Raw genomic sequence first — 21,746 nt, 5'->3', positions numbered from 1 at the left:
GTAAGGGGCCCATGTGTTATACAGAAGGGGAAGGGCTGGTTGGGACACAAATACCAACAACTCAGGGCAGAACCTTCAGGTCTGGGGATGAACCCATGCACATTTAGTTGGCAATTTTGCAGTAATAGAAGAAAACCCAGGTTGGCCCTCAGGAAACTCGAGGTCTAGACCTGCTTTGCCTATGATCCTAATATGCAGGGTCAGGAGCCAGACTGCCTGAGTTGGGTCTCAACCCCACCTCTAATAGGCAGTGTGACCTTAGTCAAGTTACTTAACTGCCCTTTGCCCTTGATTCTTGTTTTGAAAACAAGGCCAAGAATGGAGGTATTTCTTTCTGGTTTGTGAGGGTAAAACGCATAATCTACTTAAAGATCTTAAAGCCATGCAATGTAAGCGATTGTAAGATGAAAGATCGAATTCGAAAACATCTTGGGTTCCTTCCAACTGTATTCAATTGAGGCACTTTACAGATTAGGAAACATATAGCCTTTATCTCTGAATTACCTCATTTCTCAATAAAGTATAGTGCTCAGCCTGGGCTGCTCATTAGAATACTTGAGGAATTTGGCAAAACTGCCGATGCCCCAGCCCCACCCAAACCAATGGACTCAGATTTTCAGGGATGGGGTTCAGCACTAGTACCATTTAAAGCTCCATAAGAAATTCAGATCTTCAGCAAACATGGAAAGCAATATTCTACCAGGAGAGAGAGGAAGGACGGTGGGGCTCAACAGGCAGGAAAGGGTTCCCTATTTGCAGGACCTTGTGAACATAGAAACCTCTCCACGATTCAGAAGGTCCCTGAGATGTTTGGGATGAATCTTGACTAAAATGGGAGCTGAGGGTGCTCTTGGACTATAGAATTTACAGGGTCTTTCTCAGGAAGAAAGGCCGATGATAAAAAGATAATGGTTCTAGAGGGGACAACTGGCAAGGGGTTTGACATGCATGCCCCTTGTTGGTGTGGAAAGCTCATAAACTTCAAGTCACTGAGGCCAAGGAGGTGGGCTGGACATTGCTTGGCTCTTGCTGTTGCTGAGTATGTGTATTCTCTGTTTTCCCCACAGTCTGGGAGTGGTGCTGTCCCGGGGCCATGGAGAATACATCCTCCTGGGGAACACATCTGCGGAAGACGGTGGGTCTGTGCCAACTACTGATGGGCAGTGTAGAGGGAAACGGATTCTCCTGGGACCCTGAGCAAGGCCACCCTATGGCAGAGCCAGAGCCTCCTGGGTCCCGGACTTGAGGGCAGACTCTCAGAGCAGGGCTGCCTGGCAAGGAGGGGGTCTGTGTGGATCTGCAGGATCTGCCAGTCAGTTGTCAAATCCGGCAAAGCCTAGGACTTGCCATTGTGGATAGTTGGCTGGACCAGAGGAGGTGGGCATCGAAGGGATGTATTTCTCTGAACAAAGCTGAACTTCAGACAGAGGAGGCCGAGAAGAACAAAGGAAAAAATCTGTAGCTGTTAGCTAGGACTGCCACAACAAAGTACCACACACTGGCTGGTTTAAGCAAAAGAAATGCATTACCTTGTAGTTCTGGAGGCAGTGTCCCCTTCAACACCTCCGGGTGGGATCCTCATTGGCTCCTGGTAGACCCAGGCATTCCTTGACTTCAGCCTCTGTCCTCATCACAGGGTTCCTCCCTCTGTGGGTCTCTAACCTTGTAGGACACCAGGCATACTGGATTTGGGGCACAACCTGATGGCTTCACCTTCACTTGACTACATCTGCCAAGACCCTATTTCCAAATAAGGTCACAGTCACAAGGACTGGGGTTCATACTTCAACATATCTTTTTGGAGGACACAACTCAACCCATAGCAGAGATCTTATGAGACATGAACTGAGAGGGGCAGTGAGAAATGGTGGGGAAGGATGGGAGAGAAGGGCCCCACCCCCTCAAACCAGCCTTTTCTTGACTCCTAGCTGCCTGAGCACCTTGAGAGCATAAAACCAATATCCAGGGCTCAAGATGTCTCAGGAAGTGTTTTATCTAATGATCACATTCTGTCCATTCTTCTTTATCATCTCTTGAGTGCATCTCATCTCTCCGTCTCTCTGCCATCACCCTAGTCATTGTCACCTCTCTCCTGAACAACCACAGCAGCTTCCAACTGGTCTCCCTGCCTCTTCCTTTTTGTAAATCTCTGCTAGAGGGTCCTATCTAGAAATGCCAGATCAAATTGTGTCATTGCTAAAGGACCTTCAGTGGCCTTCTGGATTTTTTTTTTTTTTTTGTCATTTCTTCCTGCACTATGCTTCAAGGTCTTCCCATGTGCTGTGCTCACCCATGAAATGCTCTCCTTTCCAGTGCCCACCCTCTTATCTCAGCTAATTTGGACCCACTCTTCACATCCCAGCATAGATGTGACTTTTCTTGGAGCTGTCCCTGGCAGACCCTCTTTGCCCCCTGCATTCACCCTTTCACAACACATATTCATGTTCTTGGATCTCTCTCTCCTTCTCTGTCTTCCACTGTCCCCAAAATGATCAAACTCCCTGAGCCTCTATGGTGTCTTCTGCCTTCCTATACTTTTCTTCCTGTACCCAGATATTCTCAGATTACATTACTTCAGGGAGCAGAGGGTGCTATCCCTCACCCACCTCTGTGGGTGAGACCAGGCAGTGACCCAGAAGCTTAGAACTATAGACTTGGCCAGGCTTACTGTGGGGGAAGGAGCATCACCCTTTAGCTATTTGCCTTAGTCTATGTCAATCCAGTACCCCTTTTAATGACTCCACAAATACCCTCTTGGCATTTCCATCATCCTTTCCTTCAATTTAACAGACCCCAATTGAGCACCTATTTATTTTTTAGAACTGAGTAGGTGCTCAGAAGGGCATTTTTTCCTTACTAATTCAATCCACAAACATGTACTGGGTACACGGTTAGTGTCGGTATAGCATGAAGCTACAGAGATTATACCAAACATACATGGGCCATCTCTGGGCTCTTCTTTTGGCTGGCCATTTAGCTTAGTTGGGTACAATGAAGCCCATGAAGCCAAAATAACTGATTTCAAAGTCTTAGCTCCTTTGAGAGAGACCCTAATAGGTAGGATTTGGACATGAGGCAATGAGAAGAAAAAGCGTTTCAGAAAAAGCGGGAGCAACATGGACAAAGGCATGATCTGTACAAATCCAACACCATCCTATTGGTTGAGTTCCTACTCTGAGCTGAGAACAAGGAAGAATAAAACCCAGTCCTTCTCTGGAGAAGCTGCCTGGCAGTTGTTTGTAAACAGTCAGGTGTATAACCTCACAACAGTGGCTGAGCTTCTTACTGAGTGTGAGCTTTGCTTCCAGGCTTGCATGACTTGCTTCACCCAGATCTGACCTTGGCCAGTGATTGGTAAGTGAGAAGGTCACTGTATGTGAGGACAAGAGAATGAGAGGGAGAAAGATGAAATTTTCTTGAGCTAACATGACTCTCCTGGGCCCCAGGATCTATTGCATCACAGATATTGACCCTGACCACCGGAAGCTCAGCCAGCTGGAGGCCATGGTCCGCTTTCTGACAGGACAGGACCCAGATCTGGAGTGTGAGTGCTGACCCCACCCACAGAGGACTTCTCTTCTCTTCTCTTCTCTTCTCTTCTCTTCTCTTCTCTTCTCTTCTCTTCTCTTCTCTCCTCTCTCTTCTTTTCTTTTCTACCCTTTTCTTTTCTTGTCTCTCCTTTCCTTTCCTTTTTCTCAAAATTTGACTACATGTGAGTTTTAATGTGTCACTTATCAAAAATAATATAAACAAATTTAAAGTAAAATCAGAAAAAAACACTAACCTTGATAAGAAAGCTCTTGATGTGTTTTTTTAAGTGATGAATTACTGACATTTTATTACATTCATTACCATTATTGACCTTTTTATTCAAGCATAATTAATATAGCGTTCTATTAGTTTCAGGTGTACAGTATAGTGATTCAACAATTCTATTCATTACCCAGTGCTCATCATAAGTGCCCTCCTTAATTCCCATCACCTGTTTCACCCGTCCCCCCACCCACCTCCCCTATAGTAACCATCTGTTTGTTCTCTGTAGTTAAGAGTCTGTTTTGTTCTTCTCTTTTTTCTGTTTGTTTTGCTTCTTAAATTCCACATATGAGTGAAATCATATGGTGTTTGTCTTTCCTTGACTAACTTATTTCATTTAGCATAATATTCTCTAGATCCATCCATGTTGTTCCGAATGGCAAGATTTCACTCTTTTTCATGGCTGAGCCACTGAGGAATTTATTTACTGCCAATTAGCCTTATCCTTTGAACTCACCCATGGCTTAGGGAAAACAGAGAGATTTTCAAAGAAAAAATCAGAACCAGCTTTGTCTAAGTGTTCCTGGCACTGTGCAGCATGAGTATAACCACATGTCAGGGACTGGGATCACTGTAAGCCTCTTTCACCTGGGCACTGTTAGGGCTCCAAAGAGACACATAGTATAAGGGCATCAGCCTGTCCATAGATCTGTCCCTATCACCACCTAGCAGTAGGCCGCCAAACCAGTAGCTAATGCTCTTTACCCTAAAGTCCTCATCTCAGCAAAGAAACATTTGGACAGATGGTGTCTTGTAGTTTGTGAGTGTTTTCCAGTGCCTGGTTCTCAGGCTAATCTTAAATTTCCCAACACAGATGCAACTGGTGAAATCACAGGGCCACACCCTCAGCGGGGTCCCTCTTCTTCATCTTTGGAAGAGAAATTGGTCATCCTGACACATAAGTATCACCCCAAAGGAATACTTTGCCTCCCATGCTGGCCCAACAAGGCACTCATTAGCTCATTCATTCATTCCATCAGTAAATCTGTACTAAGTATGTACTCTGTGCGAGGCCTGGGGTGGGCACTAAAGCTGCAGAGAGGACCCAAATAGACGAGGCCCTTACTCTCAATGAGCTTGTAATCCAGTGGAGAAGCCACACAATAAAGAAGCAAGCATGTGTATGTAGATGTAGGTTATTCCAAACTGTGGCAAGTGCCATGAATAGGATGCTGTATGGGATCCTTTATCACCCCTAACTCTGTCAGACAGTGTTACTTATGCTGAGGATGAAAAAGAACCACCCAAGTGCCTTCAAGGGTACAGGATCTGCTTTGGGGATGATGAAAATATGGATCTGGACAGAAGTGATGGTGCAAATCACTGTGAATGTATGAAATTCCACGGATTTGTATACTTTAAATTAGTTGATTTAGTTAATGTAGATTTTACCTCAATAAAAGTAAATAATTTTTTTAAAAAAAGAGAGAAGGAAAAGAGCCACCCATGCAAAGAGTAGGAGGAAAGCATCCAGACCAAGGAACAGCATGCACAGAGACTCTGAGGCAAATTCAAATTCATAGAACTGGCAAAAGGCCAGTGTGTTGGGAGGGTGATGATCAAGTTGCAGACTGATGGCAGCAGAGAGGTGGCCTGGATTCAGGTCAAGGTCTGATGTCATTGAGGGGTTCTAATCTCAGAATACCAGAACTGAGAAGGGCCTTAGAAATCAGTTCTACTCACATATTGCTTGTGATTGAAGATGTGAAGGCTAAAAGAGGCAACACGATTTCCTCAAGCTTACATAGATAGTTTTACAAGCCCCAGATACTTGTTTATGAGGCACATCCCAATTCCTAAAGTTCGGGGTTCCTCACAAGGGCAGGTGAGCTGTTTTCATCATCATGGAGGACATAAGTGGTTTGATCTTTTATTCTGCCCCCAGGTGATGAGGAGCTGGTACGGGAGGTACTGCTTGATGCGGTGGTTACAGCCCCCATGGAAGCCTACTGGACAGCGCTGGCTCTCAACGCCTCTGAGTATGTTCGGGGTAGGGCTGAGGGTTCTGAAAAGAGAAGCAGCTCCAACCCCCAGGATTCCCTTGGCTGTCAGGGTCCCTCCCACTACCTGGCTGACAGCTCAGGAGACAACTGGGTCCAAGATGAATGTGATGACAGTGGGAAGACATTGGGGGAGTGAGAGCTACCTTCACATGGACCCAGTAAAGCAGGGACTTGGCACAGCTTCCACACCCCACACATGCTGCTGCTCCCCACCCCCCGGAAAAGCACCAAGTGCAGGTCCCCCCGGCTGTAGGTCCAGATCCCCTACCCACACTGCAGTAGTTCCATTCCAAGAACACCTCTCTCTAGGTTGGGCTGTAGCTGTCTGAGTCCATTTGCCAAGTACCCTGGAAAGAGTGGTTCAAGCAGATCAAGACCCGGTTTCCAGGAAGTAAAGTCAAGACACTATGAAATACAAACTTGGCCTTGGCCTTTCCTTGGTCTTTCCCAGGGCCTTAGATTTCCTCACTCCCTTTACCTAGTGGCATCATATTTAGTGGACAAGGTAGAAAGCAGAAATGAATGGCTTGTGTGAGTGTGTGTGTATACAAGTGTGTGCACATGCATGTTGGAAGGGTGCAAGAAATTGATGAGGTCAAGAATACAGCGGACTATACCTAGTTCCTGAATAGGAAGATTCAACATTAGCATCATTAAGATGTCTAACCTCTCCTGGACACTCAATTAATGCTATCTTAATGAAAACAACAGAATTTTATATGAAACAATCACCTATTTTAGAAAGCATGATGCAGAACACTGTGTACAGTATACCATTTCTATAAAATGGAAGCAAAACACAGATATCTGTACATGTATGTATATAAAACATCTATGAAAGGCCAAATAGGAAAGAGTTCTCATTGGTTGCTTCTCATTAGGAAAATGGGTAACTAAAACAAGGATGTAAGGGACATTTCTCACTGTATAATTTTTTGGTACAATTTTGAACCATGTAAATGTATTACCTATACAAAATAAAACTAGAGAACACAAAGAGAATATAGCAGGCCAAGTACTAAGTACTTGGTGTATGTTAACTAATGAGCCTCATAACCACCTTACAATATGGGTACTATCATTATTCCTATTTTACAAATGAGGAAACCAAGGCAGAGTGAGATAAGCAACTTGCCCAAGGTCATATGCCTCACAAGTGGTGAAGCCAGAGTCAAAACCAGGCAGCCTGGTTCTGAGGCATAGGGGATTGGATCATTGGTTTGGAGAGGAAGGACATGATCTTCATCTTTCTAAGTTCAGAAATTAGCCAGAGACATTTTTAATGTTGAGAGACACTGAAGAACAAATATTCTTAACCAAGATGTATATTAGAAAAAGAAGACCTGGAGAATTAATATAAAATGGCATATTAATAAAGCTAAGGGGAAAAATCGTATAATCACCCTTATAGATGCAGAAAAGATATTTGAACAAATATTAATATCCATGCATGTTTTTTTAGAGATTTTATTCATGAAAAAAAAAAGATTTTATTCATGGGAGATACAGAGAGAGAGGCACAGACACAGGCAGAGGGAGAAGCAGGCTCCAAGCCAGGAGCCTGATGTGGGACTCCATCTCAGTCTCCAGAACAACACCCTGGGCTGAAGGCGCCGCTAAACCACCCAGCCACCCAGGCTGCCCTCCATGCATGTTTTTTAAAACCAGTCAATAAAATTAAAATTGACCAGGGGTGCCTGGCTGGCTTAGGTTACAGAGCATGCAATTCTTGATCTCAGGGTTATAAATTCAAGCCCTATATTGGGTGTAGAGATTATTTTATTAAAAATAAAAATCTTGGGCAGCCCGGGTGGCTCAGCGGTTTAGCGCCGCCTGTAGCCCAGGGCGTGATCCTGGAGACCCGGGTTCGAGTCCCACATCAGGCTCCCTGCATGGAGCCCGCTTCTCCCTCTGCCTGTGTCTCTGCCTCTGTCTCTCTCTCTCTCTCTCTCTCTCGATGAAATAAATAAAACCTTTAAAAAATAAAAATAAAAATCTTTTAAAAAATAAATAATAAATAAATAAAATTAAAATATTCAAAAAATAATAATAACCTAAGCCTGAAAGTCAACATCTGAGTGGAGCTAGAGGCTCTCTCAACTAAAGACAGGACTAAAACAGGCATTCCCATATCCTTACTACTATTTAACAAGGTCAGAAAGTATCAGTCAATGTAGCCAGACAAGAGAATGCACATAGAAGCAATGAGATTTGGAAAGGGTGAAGTAAATTATGTCTGCTTAAGAGGGTGATAAGATTATGTATCTGGAAGCCCCAAAAGAATTTATAGGAAAACTACTATAAACAATAAGAGAATTTAGTAAAGTAGCAGGTTACAATATGAACATTCAAAAATTAATATCCTTAATCTATGCAAACAAAAACTAGATAAAAACATTCAAGAGGGCAAAAAACAGAATGTAATGAAACACCTGGGTATAACATATAAAATATGCCCTAAAGCTTACATAAGAAGAATTACAAAATACTCCTGGAAGACACAAAAGTTGACTTGAACACATGGGGAGATATATTCAGTGTTTTTGGGTAGAAAGCATCAACATCACGAAGACATTAATACTCTCTAAGTTAATTTATAAATATAACAATCCCAATAAAAATGTCATCACTATTTTTCTGGATCCAGGTAAATGGATTATAAAGTTTATCTGGAAGAAGAGTCAAGAAATTCCAGAAACAGCAAAGCAACAAAGGAAGTTTGGTCCTACCAACGTATTAAAACAGTATGACAAAATCGCTATAAAGTGTAGTATTGACACGTGACTAGAAAGGCATACCAATGGGATGGAATAGAAAATCCAGAAATTAGGGCACCTGGATGGCTCAGCAACTGAGCATCTGCCTTTGGCTCAGATTATGATCCTGGGGTCCTGGTATCGAGTCCTGCATCAGGCTCCCCACAGGGAGCCTAGTTCTCCCTCTGCCTATGTCTCTGCCTCTCTCTGTCTCCCATGAATAAATAAATAAAACCTTTTTAAAAATACAGAAATTCATCTAAATGCATGTGGAAACACATCATGTCAGACCATCATGAGAGAAAAATGGACTCTTTAATAATTGGTTTGAGAGCCATGTGGAGAATGATAAAATTGTATTATTTCCTCACATCGTACACCTGGATAAAATCCAAATGACTCAGATTTAAATGTAAAAAAAAATGAAACCATATAAGTACTATAAAAATGAGTCAATTGCTCTAAAATCTAGGAATTAGGAAAACTTTCCCAATGATGACTCAAAATTCAGAAGCAATAAAAGAATGACTGACAAATTAAACAGCATAAAAATGTTTATTTGGCAAAAATAAAAACGTGAGCAAGGTGAAAACAGAAATGACAAACCAAAAAAATGTTTGCAACTTATATAACAAATAAAAGCTTACTATCCCTACATCATATATTCACAATAAATGAAGAGCTTCAAAAATAGTGAAGTAAAAAACCAACCACTTTATAGGAAAAAGGACCAAGAAATATGGGTAGTTCAGAGAACACATACAAATAGTCCTTAAATATATGAAGAAAAAAAAAAAGATCGGTCTAGCTCATAATAAAAAGAATGCAAATTTAAAGTATACCAAGATTATATTTGTCATTCATCAGATTGATAACCATCTAAGTTTGTTGTGGTTCATGGCTGGCAAGGCTGTGGGGGGATCAGGCTCCTATATATTGCCAGTGGATATACAAAATGTCTCAAAGGCTATAGAGGACAATTTGATAATATCTAACAAACTACATATGCATTTACACTCTGACTCAGCAATATCACTTCTAGGAATGCATCCCAAAGATATACTAGTAAAAATAAGAAAAGATATATACATAAGCTTTTTGTTACAGCTCCATTTATAACAGTGAAAGACAGAAAATAACCTAAATCCAGGGACTCCTGGGTGGCTCAGTGGTTGAGCGTCTGCCTTCGGCTAAGGGTGTGATCCCGGGGTTCCTGAGATCGAATTCTGCATTGGGCTCCCCATGGGGACCCTGCTTCTCCTTCTGCCTATGTCTCTGCCTCTCTCTGTGTCTCTCATGAATAAATAAGCAAGATCTTTTAAAAATAAATAAGTAACCTAAATCCATCAGTAGGAGCCTCATTAAATAAACCATAGTAGATCCCCAAAATGGAATACTATGTAACTGTAAAAAAAGGGAAATCTATATGCTGCAACGGAATGGTCTCACCAATGGAGAAAAGTATATATAATACCATCACTATTTATTTAAAAGGAGGAGATGCAAATATATTTTCATAGTTACTCACATATATGTTTATATGTTTATAACATAGATTATATGTTTATATGTTTATATGTTTATATGTTTATAACATTATATGTTTATAACATAGAAAAGTATATATAATACCATCACTATTTATTTAAAAGGAGGAGATGCAAATATATTTTCATAGTTACTCACATATATCACATATGTTTATATGTTTATGTTTATAACATAGATGCAAGTATGTATATACATATGTGCACATATATTTTTGTAATGGAACAATAAACAAGCAAATAAAAAAGATTACTTTAGGCAGAGTGAAATAACGGGGATGAAGACAGGCTTATGAATATGCTCTATTTTGCATATTTGATTTTGGAACCATGTAAATGCTTTATATCATCATAAAACATCATAAAAAATAAAGCTCTGAAAATTCTAAAGCAAACGAAATAAACCTAGTTATATATCAAGTTCATGACATAACAATAGGTGAATTCTTTCAAGGGACTTGAAAACTGAACCATAAACAATAAATAAATAAAATCTTAAACTGTGTTCAATAACCACATTGCTAGAAACAATATTGACACTGCTTTCTCAAACTATATAGTTGGATAGAGCAAATAGTATTATGTTAATGTCATTAGGAAGCAAGGTTTTCAACAAATGAAAAAAGAGGTGCAAAGTTTTTAAATCAAAGAAGATGTACTGCTGAATATGAATTGGAACTATCAATGAACTTGTGATGTGTTTTCTCTGAAAGAAACAAAAGGGATATCCTGGCCCTGACCCAAAAAGACCAACCTCAATGAGTACCCCAGAGCTGGATTGTGGACTTTCAATGTGCAAATTAAGAAGTCCTCATTAAAATGAGTCAGCAATCCTTGGAGAAATGTCTGATTCAGGACAGGGCCAGGAAGTGTACAAAATAAGCCAGGAGCATCTTGTCATAATCAGAAGGAAGAAGTTACTGAAGACTATAATGACATTGTGCCAGGGGGACCCCAGAACCAAAATGAAGTGGCTCTTACTGGTTACAGATAGGACAATGGGAGCAGTAAAAGTAATGACAACTACAACAGATTAAAACATATTAAATAAATGCGTTTATATCCTGTGTTCATAATGATACTGAGGAGGAAAAAAACCTTTCTGGTCATCTTCAGAAGATGTTAGGAAGCTAACTCATTCTAGAAACTGGTGAATAAGCAGGCACTCAATTATTTATCCTGCCTCTCCTGTACAAATTGCATCTCAGGATAACCAAATATTGATGAGGAGAAGTTTATCATCTTTATACAAGTATTTCAGGTACAAATAAAATAAGAAAGGAATCAAGCAATGTCCTTATTTTGCAACCTCTAGTCAATCAGATAGTGGGTGCCTCTTGACAAAGAACACACCACCTATAGTAATTCAAAACTATATCTGATCCAGCCAGTAGGTCTAACTGCTGGTTTATAAGAAATACAGGGAACAAGAGAGCATAACACCACAGCATCATGATCAGCTAAACCCAGAAAGCAGAAGCTCTACAGAACAAATGACCTACCCCAGCAAAAAAGTTGCAAGGAAAAGAGAAGAGAGGGAGAGAAGAGAGAGAAAGGTTCAAAGTGACTAAAGGTGACTGCTAATAGATATGGGGTTCCTTCTGGGGATGATGAAATGTCCTAAAATAGGCTGGTTGGTGATGGCCGCACAACTCCGTGGATATACAAAAATCATAACTACACACTTCAAATGGATGAAGTATATGGCAAGTGGATTATAGTTCAATAAATATAAATGTCTGGCTGTAGATCTAGATAGAGAAGAGAAAGAGAGGAAAGAAATGAGACATGAATTTGAGGACCCTAGTCAGAATCTCATTCAAATAAGCTAAAAAAAAAAAAGGATTGTGGATTATTGGATTATCTGATGCTATTAAGGAATTATGGAGTTTTTTAGGTGTGATAATAGCATTAAAGATTTTTTCATGCCTTATATTTTAATGATAGAAATTAAAATGTTTACCAATGAAATGATATCTGAGATTTGCTTCAGAATAATCTAGTTGAGGGGCCAGGGGAGGCTATAGATGAAATAAGACTGGCATGGGCTGGTAATTGTCGAGGCTGATTTATGGGTGCAGGAGTCTCATTCGATTATTCTCTACTACATTTGAATAAAGAATTGCATCAGGAGTGCCTGAGTGGTAGTAGAGTGGTGGGAATGTGAAACGGTATAGCCACTGTGAACAATAGTTTGGAGGTACCTCAAAAAACTAAAAATAGAACTACCATATGGTCCAGCAATCTCACTTCTGATTATTTATCCAAAGGAAATAAATTAAACCATTGTCTTGAAGAGGTATCTATACCTTCATGTTCATTGCAGTATTATTTACAATAGCCAAGGTATGGAAACAACCTGTCATCAGTGGATGAATGGACAAATAAGATGTGGTGTATATATATGCAATGAAATTCTATTCCACCATGAGGAAGGAAATCCTGCCATTTGTGACCATCTAGATGAACCTGGAGGGCATTATGCTAAGTGAGACAAGCCAGACGGAGAAAGACAAATACTACATAGTATCACTTATATGTGAATCTATAAAAGAATAAAATAAAATAAAATAAAATAAAGCCAAACTCATAGAAACAGAGAGAAGGAAAGTGATTGCTGTGGGCTGCTGGGGCAAGTGGTCAGCACACTCTTTCAACTACAAGAGGAAGAAGACCTGGGGGTCTAATTAAAACGTGGTGACTGTAGTTGATAATACAGTATTGTATAATTGAAATTAGCTAAGAGAGTAGAACTTAAATATTCTCACCTCCCCCCAAAAAAGATAAATACCTGATATGATGTGAAAGGGAGGAGCCTTTTTATATATATAAATAGGAGGAGCCTATTTATATATATATAAATTATATATATATATAATCAAATAACCATGATGAACACTTAAAAATCTTAAAATTTTATGTCAATTATATCTCAAAAAAACTATAATCTAAAAAAAAGAAAGAAATGATGACTCTCATGCTGGTGCTATCATCGTGGAAGTAGAGTTACACTCCAGCTAGCTAATGGATTTTCTTTCTCAAATCTTGTTGGCAAGCTTATTAAGTCCACTGGGTTCATGTAGGTGAGTGCAGATAGCGTCTGCTCTTCTTCCTTTCACATTTCAATAAGAAGGTAAACATGTGAAAAAGTTTTTAAAACCGTGAAGTGTCCTATAAGTGTTGGTCATGAGAAGTTCCCATTCCGGAGGTCCCAAGACAACATCTCTCTTCCTGAATTCCTTCTGTCTTCCAGAGCCAACTCTCCCCAAAACCTGGATGGACATGTTAGGAGCAAAAAGGAAAAAAAAGGGCATAAAGGCAGAGCCCCAGGGGACCCCATTAACAAAGGAAGGTGCTGCCCAGGGGCACCAGGTTGACCAGATGCAACAAACATGCTCACCATGGATGGACAGTGCATGTGTGTGCAACCCCCTGAGCAACCAGTCTGCCTGCCTGCACCCTGCCCCTCACCACCAGGTAGATCAGGCCAGGCACTAGTAGAGGCCTGCAGGCCTTCCCCCGGCTCCTGGTGCCCCCTTCCTACACCTGTCGCTGCACTGTGTAGTAATGATACCTGCTCTGTCTACCTTACAGTGAGTCCAAGCAAGCGGTGGACATGGCCTTCCTGGGCACCCGGGCCGGCCTCCTCAGAAGCAGCTTGTTTGTGGGCTCTGAGAAGGTCTCTGACAAGTGAGTCCTGCTGAGTACCCCGGGATGGCGATCCTTGCAGGGTGATCCTACAGCCTGTGGGCAGGCAGATTCAGCATCGGGGGTGGGGGGGGGGGGGGTGGGAGGGTGCGTGCACAGAGGGTGGAAGGGTTGTGGTTTGCAGATTGGGAGCATCAGAAAAGTACGACTTCTACCACGCTTAGATGCATCCTGGAGGCATCCCCAGGAGAGAAAGGACAGTGGCCCAAACAGGCAAGGACACTAAGGTTGTAAGGGTTAATCACTTCTACAAAGGGAAACCCAGAAGCTGTTACCCCTGGGACCAATCTGTATGCGACAAGCTAAATCATTTGGCTGCATCCCCTCCTTTATTGACAACTTACACATCCCCTAGGCCAGCAATTCTCAACTGGGGCTGATTTCCCCCACCCTCACTCCAGGGACTTTTCTCAATGTGTGCAGACATTTTTAGTTGTCACAGCTAGGGGACGGGCGCTTGCTACCGGCATCTAGTGGGCAGAGGCCAGGGATGGTGTTAAACATCCTCACAACCATTGTCTGACCCAAAATGTCAATAGTGCTGAAGCTGAGAGACCCTGCTCCCAGCCAAGCCTGGATTCTGGGAGGTCAGCTTGTGGAGTGTCCTCAGCAAAGGGAGCCAGAGAAGGGGGCTGGGGGGTAGGGTCGGGAGAGCAGAGCCCCTGCCACTCTGCAAACCAGGAGACTCAAATAGGCAGGGGCCACCAGGCACTCAGAGGGGAAGGGCCGAGGAGGCACTGCACGGTCCTGGCCTCGCACCTGCTCACTGCTCCTCTCCCTGAATGCAAGCACACGGCCACAGAGCCATCTTTGAGCTTCTTCCAGGACTCTGACAGATCCACACTTGCTAGAAAGCCTCCGCTTTCTAGGAAAACAAATCTAGTTGCTTTTCCTCTCCCCACCTCCCCTCACTGCCAGAAGAGGTGAACAGAGGAGAGCACTCTGCCTCGCTAACCCTTTCCTTGGCCCTGTTAGAGACACAGCAAATGATTTAATGGACTGAATCTGGTGGGTGAATTGTAGATTCACCCGAAGGCCTTAAACAGTGTGGGGAGCTGACCTCCCCACACTCACGACCCCTCCAGTGGGCCACCCACTTGTACTTCCTCTTCCCCTTAAACTTCTACCCCCACTCAGAAAATCACATACCCATTTCATTGGCCAAAGTTGGACAGGGTGAACCACACTTGGCAGGAAGGGGGTGAAGGCATCCTCAGCATTCCCCTGCACCCTCTCTGAAAGGCTTCCAAGTATGGAAGATGGAAATCTCAGTACAGAGAGACCCTCCTGGCTTACTAATGCAGCCACCACGAATGGCCGCACAGACACCATGCAACTCCAGAGGGCTCCCTTCACCTACACCATGCTGTGACTGGCAGCCAGCAATTGTGCAACAAGGCAGGTAGCTTCTGGAGTACATAAGCCAACCACTCTTAAAATCAAACTTCAATTATCCACCTTGTGGGTTATCCAGTGTCTTTTTTGATCCACAAACCAGCTTCTCCCCACCTCCCACTCTGCTTCTGAACCAACACCCCTTCTGCTGGCTGCTGTGTGTTCAGGGAATGCAAAACCATAATTAGCAAGGTAAAGCTGCTCAAGAAAAAGATAACTCATAATGCATCCTAAACCCTAGAGGGAATGACTTTTGAAGTAAAGATTTTGGGGGAATTTATGCCCTTCTATTAGTGCTGTGATAGAGTTCACTATAAAATTGCCCCATTCAAACATGCCAATTAGTCAAACAAAAAGAAATTAGGCTATATCCAAAAGACATAAACCCAGCAGGCAAAGGAGTTTTCATTTCAAAAAAAAAAAAAAAAAGTCTCCTTTCACAGTACAGGCTCTATGCCTCCTCTAGCTACTAATGTGCCATCAGGTGCAACTGCATTTGATTCTGGAAAAAGCAGGAATTGCTGAGGAATATTGTCTGGGGTAAAACAGGGGCTTATATTTTCTGCCTGCAACTCTACCAAAGCAGAGATGAATCTCTCCCAGCCAAGATGACCTTGTGTGACAAAAGAGAATGTTCCTTGATTTGGGTGGGGAAGGTACCAAATCTGTCTCTTTGCAGAAAGTTCCTGACTCCTGAAGATGAGGACAGTGTGTTCACCATGGACCACTTCCCTCTGTGGTACCGCCAAGCTGCTGAGCAGCCTGCTGGCAGCTTTGTCTTCAATCTCCGATCGGCAGAGGGACCAGGTAATCTGTAACCCCGTGCTCCTGGGGCCGAGCTGGGACCGGGGCATGCCCCCTCCTGCTGCTCTTGGTGGGAAACAAGAGTAGATATGGAACAGAGTGTCCACACTTCTGGGTTGCCTTCCAACCTTCCCTCATGACACATGGTAGCAACTTGAGAAAGCTCGCCCATGCCTTACCAGGCAACTGGCCTCTACTCTGAATATAGAACAGATCATTTTATCCTCTAGCCAACAGCCAAAGTTAAAAGTCCAGCATGGCACAAAGGAAAGAGATTTGACCTGGAAGTCAAGAAGAGCTGGATTCTAGCCCATATTCCAAGTAGAGACAAATAGGAAAGGTTGATCGTTAAGACTCCTCTATTTCTTTTTTTTTTTTTTTTTTTTTTTTTACAATCCTGAGGTCTTTTATTTTCTTTACAGTTATCATGCCATGAATTCATAGGGAATGGGTTCCAGCAGTTCAGGCTCCTTTCCATTGGTTCTCACAAAGTGTGCTTCTCTGGGTGGGGCAGGCTGGCGCTTCAGTTGGACCCAAGTACCTTTCTCTTTGGCTTCCTTCTTTTTCTGATCATTTTCCTTCACACGCTTCAGGAAGCTATCTCGGCTCTTTGAGTGTTTAATATGCTCAATGTGGACATTAATTCTCTTGACAAGAATCTTGCCCTTAACTTGTTTGTTTACAACAATGCCAACAGCACGCTGAGTAACATTGTAGACCCTTCCAGTTTTGCCATGGTAACATTTGTGGGGCATTCCTTTTTGAACAGTGCCCATTCCCTTGATGTCCACAATATCACCTTTCTTATAGATTCGCATGTATGTGGCCAAAGGAACAACTCCATGTTTTCTAAAAGGCCTAGAGCACATATAGCGGGTACCTCTCCTCTTTCCCTTTGTGTTGGTCATTTTGGCGAATTACTGGAAGATGGCGGTTCCGGCCGAAAGGCAAGACTCTTCTATTTCTAAACATCTGAGTGTCTTTGAAAGTTCCTTAAACTATTCAGATGAAAGTAACAGACTTTATTCCATCAGGCAACTGCTGTACTTACCAGGTTCACTGTCCCATTGCATTTCTTCCCAGAGAAAGCAGCCTGGTCTCCACTCCCTTACGGTTTCCCAGGAGCTGTGACACTCAGCTCCCCATCTGCTCTTCAGGACCTTCCAGTAATAATGGGGCACCTCCTGGCTGGCAGGCGACTGGGGGCTCGAGGGGTAGGAAGCAGGTCAGCCAAGATTGGTCCTATGGACCAAGCCACCAAACCCCTAGTAGTCCAAGGCCCAGAAAGTGTTTCAGAGCTGCAGGCATCCAACTCCCAATTCCTAGCTCACACTCTGAAAAACAGCCCCCCAAAAATAAAAATTAAGCGACTTTAACAGAGCATCAAGAAAATTGCAAAATGTTTAGAACAGAAAGGGACTGTGGAGGATTCAGAGCTTCACCCTCTTTATTTACACCTGAAGAGACTACAGCCCAGAGAGATTAAGGGACTCATCCAGGGGTTTGCAGCAGAGCAAGGTCACTGACCCCAGCACAGTGGAGTGAGAGGATCTGGGAGTATCTGTGTCCAGCTCCGAGTGAGCAGAGATGGGGGAGGGGGTCGAGAAGAGGGAGAGGAGGAGGAGGAGGATGGGGGAAGAGAAGAAGGATGGGGAAGGAGAGAAAGAGGAGGAGTGGGGGGAGAGGGAAAAAGGAGGAGAAGGAGGGGAAGAGGAGTAAGTATACCTGGAATACTGTTGCATTCCAGTTGTGCTTTCCCTTCGAGGTGCCCTTCCACCAAAACCCTCCAACAGCCACTTCCACCAAAACCCTCCTCCAGCCTCCCGATGGAGAAGTGCCCTAAGCTGACAGTTAGGGAGATCCAGGCTTCCAGGGGCTTCTCCTGGGGCTGCAGGATTCAAGGAGGAGGTCCCCCTCTCTGCCCTCTTTGATGGCTTCTCCACCTTGAGCCTAAGCCCGTCTCTCCATCCGATGTCTATTCCACCCCAACTGAATGCATCACTGATATGCTTTACAAGACATTTTAGAGCCTGTTCTTCATTTAGTCTGCACAATTGTCTAAGTGTTGTTATTACTCCTCTTCTGATACATGAAAAATCTGAGCTCAGAGAGGTTCTATGACTTGCCCAGGACCACACAGCTAGGGAGCCACAGAGCTGGGCTAAATCCAAGTTCTGCCCACCAAAGCCTAGGATCTCTTCCTGTCCTCCTGAGTGTAAGCAGGAAAGGGAAGAGGGAGCGAGTGCTGTTATTCCCAGTGAAGGCCCACAAGGGAGGCTCCCACAGCCAAGGTAATGGTCCCCTCCTCACGTGACCCCCCAGAGCCAGAAAGACGCAGCTCCTTCTTCCTGTCACCTTGTATTGCAGCCTCAGGGCTCCCCAAGGAGGGGCTCCCACCCACAGGATCCTGGGGAGGTTCTCGGTGTTAAAGCCCTGGCCCCTGCCCCCAGCCCATGGTGATGGCTCCCTCCTACCTATGTTGTCACTGGGCCCTGAAGGCTGCTGGGGCTGCTTTTCGTGGCCGAGGTAGGAGGGTCGTAGGTGGGAAACTAAGTGGCCAGGGGAAGAGAGGAAGCTGGTAACCCTGAAGGGGGGACGGCTGAGTAGTGAGGCAGAAGCTTGCTCTCTTTTCACACCCTCATTTGCTGCTTTAGCTCTTGCCTGTGCCTAGAGACACGTGGGCACCTCTGCACACCACTCCCATTCTCCCCCAAGGAAGAAAACAACCACAGCTTCATTTAATGGGGGGGCAGGTACCCTGAAGAGGCAGAGGAGTCGCCTCCAGAGCGAATGGAGGCTCCCCTCTGCCTCTCCAGGCTGCCTCTGTCGCTCTTTGCCTGGAGCCTGGTGGGCTGAGTTCAGCCCACATGGAACTGTCTCCTGCAACCAGTGCCTGGGAAATCCGCCCGCACACAGCTGAGTCTCACCAAGGCCTGAGGGCCTCAGGCCTGTCCCTCCTGCTTCTAGACATTTCTGGAAGCAAGGTGAGGAAGCTGACTCCTGTGTTTATTGTGGTTTTATCATGGCAAAGACCTAGAATCGACAATGCTACATATCGTTAAGCCTCTAGAATCAGAGTAACTTTGGATTTCTGTGAGGTATTTGATTCTAGCAAGGTGTGATGGATGATCTTAGTGAAATGGATAGGAGAAAACACGATTCAAGTTCCACTGCAGTAAATGAACCCCACATAAGCATCTCATGATCTATTTGTCTCAAGCAACATTTGATATAAAGACATTCTCACAAGACAGCACTTGTTGAAATTTTGCCCCTTTCTTGGGAATTGTAGTGGAACTTGGCCTGTAGACTGGAATGCTTTGAAAAACTAAGCCATGACCCTGAACTGATGAAGATTAAAAAGCCCAAGGTCATACACTAACCCACACCACTGCAGAGCCAGAAGGTTCTGTTTTCATGTGAAGCTGACACTGCCACCTAAATTCTGCACCTATGGGGGCCTGACTCTCCTAAAAGAGGTGAGGAAAGCAGCTCACAGCAAGCTCCTTGCCCTTCAAGAGCCTGGCAGAGTGTCCCAGAAGTGCAGTAACCGCCTGTAAAGCAAGTGAAATCCATGGCTTGATGATGGGGTGGTGGTGGCAAGCCGGCCACCAATGACCAGGATTTATGGAGAGCCTCAGATGCATCAGGCACCTGCCCGCCGCCTGTGCCTGGTGCAGCCCTGGCATCTGGCCTCCAGAGGTGCTGTCAATGTCACCCTGACTCAAGTGACTGATGAAGGACAACCCAGGATCAGCCACCACGAGTCCTGGAATAGAGCCTGTCCTGCTGGAAAGAGTCATTTGATGCAATGCAAGTCTTCTGGGTGGAACATGTGCTGAGAGAACGGGTCACAGCAGGGTCCCCGAGCTCAAGTGAGGCAACCACCAGCAGACAGTTGCTGCCCTGAGACAGAGCACTCACAATGCCCTAATGATGTGGACAACACTGCATTGTCCAGGCAGCCAGGGGCCATGACATACTTAGCTGGCAGGTCCAGATCTGCATGGAAAGGTGGCAGTCCCTGACACTCAGGAGGCACTCTGCAAAGACTAGTAGTTGATGGTGACACAGCCACCACAGCAATGGCTTCTCCAAATACTCCCTGCCTCACTTATTCAAGGAATGCCCTCACCTGGGACTTCTGTTGCATTCTCAGCCTACGCACCCACCACCCAACCACTGGCTCTTCCCCAGTCACTGAGATAGTCACTTGGCAATTTTTGTTTCCCCAGAAGGTCCAAGCCAGCCAATGGTAGTAACAGCAAGCACAGCTGTGGCCGTAACAGTGGACAAGAAGACAGCCATTGCTGCAGGTAGGAGCTGCACTTTGTGCCACTGTGGTTGGGGAGTTGTGAGTCAATGTCGAGGATAAGGCCCGGTAATAGCAGGAGGACCCTGCCTGCGGTTGGCAAGGGCCACAGTCCTCAGGCTGTACGTTTTCCAAGGAGCACTGTGGGACCAAGGGAGGAGGGAGTCCTCCTGAGCTATTTGATTTAGAAAACCATAAAACCCGAGATCTAAAAGGATTGATGAAGTAAAATGAAGCTCAGGCAGGTTAGGAGATCTGCTCCAGGTCACCCAGAACAGAGACCACAACACAGACCTCCTCACCACCACTCTGTGTGCCTTGGGTCTAGTCTGCCACTGTGCAGAAAGCCAGCCCGGTGACTGAGACCCTCAAGTCCCCACCTGGGGCACAGGTTCAGTATGTGCTGGGCAACTCAGGAGCTGCTTCCCGTGCACATCTCATTCAGCGCTCAGGGTGATCCAGTGAAGCTGATACTTTTGGCTCCATTTTACAGATAAGGAAACTGAAACACAAAAATTCTTTGCCTATAGTCACATAGCTAATAATTAACAAAGCTAGAATTTGAACTCAGGCTGCCTCTCTTTAAGACCCAACCTTCTACCCCATGTTGCCATTTGCCTCAAATGTGATGAGAGCACCCAGTGACCCTCCCAGGCTGCCCCGAGTTGGTGGTTTCTTGGTACCTAAAAGAGTCCTTTGCACCTGCGCCTCCTCACCTGAACACCATCAGGCCTATGTACTGAAGCCTTCCTTACCTTGGCTTCAGTGACCGTGTCTCAGACCTAGCAGTGTTCTGCAAAGCTGTGCAATTCAGTGGTTGCTCAAGCATCAGCCGTTGCAGGTCCTGTCCTATTTCCCCAGTGGCCCCGAGCCATGTGGAAGGACTCCGCAGCTGGAGGGGGGTGGCAGGCAGGTGTGGGTGAGCCTTGTCCCCCCCAGGCTGGGCTCAGGGTAAAGGAGGTGGGAGGAGCAGGCTGGGGTCTGGCAGAGATCATCCATCCCTGACTTCCCACCTGAGGAAACACTTGCTGCACAGGTGGGTGGCCTTCAGGATGTATTGTTCCAACATCCGGAAGGGATTCGTGCCATCTCAGATGCCTTGTTACACTTAGGCCACAGTGTGCTAACTCCAGACCCAAAACTGGACCTAAACTTGTTTTCCTGAAGCCTGTTCAGTGGTCCCCGATGAGTCTGTGCCTGTCCTGCTCCCTCCGTGCCATGGACCTTCTTAGCCCTTGCACACCTGAGTCTAGGAACCAGAGGGACACAGGGTCAGGCTGCTCTCTCCAGCACTCTCCAATTATTTGATATCATTTTTAACTCAGAGCTGAATTAGAGCCTCCAGGTGTTGCCATAGAAACCATGTTCTGGTGTCTCTGGTTTAACTCGCTGCAGATAATGGCTCTGA

At 44.6% G+C, this 21,746-nt stretch overlaps 2 protein-coding genes across 2 annotated transcripts in view; one reads left to right on the top strand and one right to left on the bottom strand.

The window, feature by feature from the left end:
* Nucleotides 1-21,746, top strand: part of CACNA2D4 (calcium voltage-gated channel auxiliary subunit alpha2delta 4) — a 134,027-nt gene that overhangs the window by 65,869 nt on the left and 46,412 nt on the right. Inside the window, exons 21-27 of the mRNA XM_025995478.2 lie at nt 1,068-1,135; nt 3,309-3,354; nt 3,447-3,544; nt 5,699-5,792; nt 13,714-13,809; nt 15,902-16,029; nt 20,262-20,342. Of these exons, the coding sequence (XP_025851263.1) occupies nt 1,068-1,135; nt 3,309-3,354; nt 3,447-3,544; nt 5,699-5,792; nt 13,714-13,809; nt 15,902-16,029; nt 20,262-20,342 (611 nt within the window). The remainder of the gene's footprint in view (nt 1-1,067; nt 1,136-3,308; nt 3,355-3,446; nt 3,545-5,698; nt 5,793-13,713; nt 13,810-15,901; nt 16,030-20,261; nt 20,343-21,746) is intronic.
* On the bottom strand, nt 16,403-16,989 carry LOC112917424 (large ribosomal subunit protein eL21-like). Its single transcript, XM_072766338.1, has one exon. It carries the CDS (start codon nt 16,932-16,934, stop codon nt 16,452-16,454), a length of 483 nt encoding a protein of 160 aa, XP_072622439.1. The 5' UTR covers nt 16,935-16,989; the 3' UTR covers nt 16,403-16,451.

This window comes from Vulpes vulpes, chromosome 8 (assembly GCF_048418805.1).
Source record: "Vulpes vulpes isolate BD-2025 chromosome 8, VulVul3, whole genome shotgun sequence".
NCBI classification, from domain to species: Eukaryota; Metazoa; Chordata; class Mammalia; order Carnivora; family Canidae; genus Vulpes; species Vulpes vulpes.
The sequence above is the reverse complement of the archived record's forward strand: the minus strand, read 5'-3'. Positions and strand labels throughout refer to the sequence as shown.

What these genes read in the sequence shown, in the direction of transcription:
- LOC112917424 (XM_072766338.1), bottom strand. Translation starts at nt 16,934, where the DNA reads ATGACCAACACAAAGGGAAAGAGGAGAGGTACCCGCTATATGTGCTCT.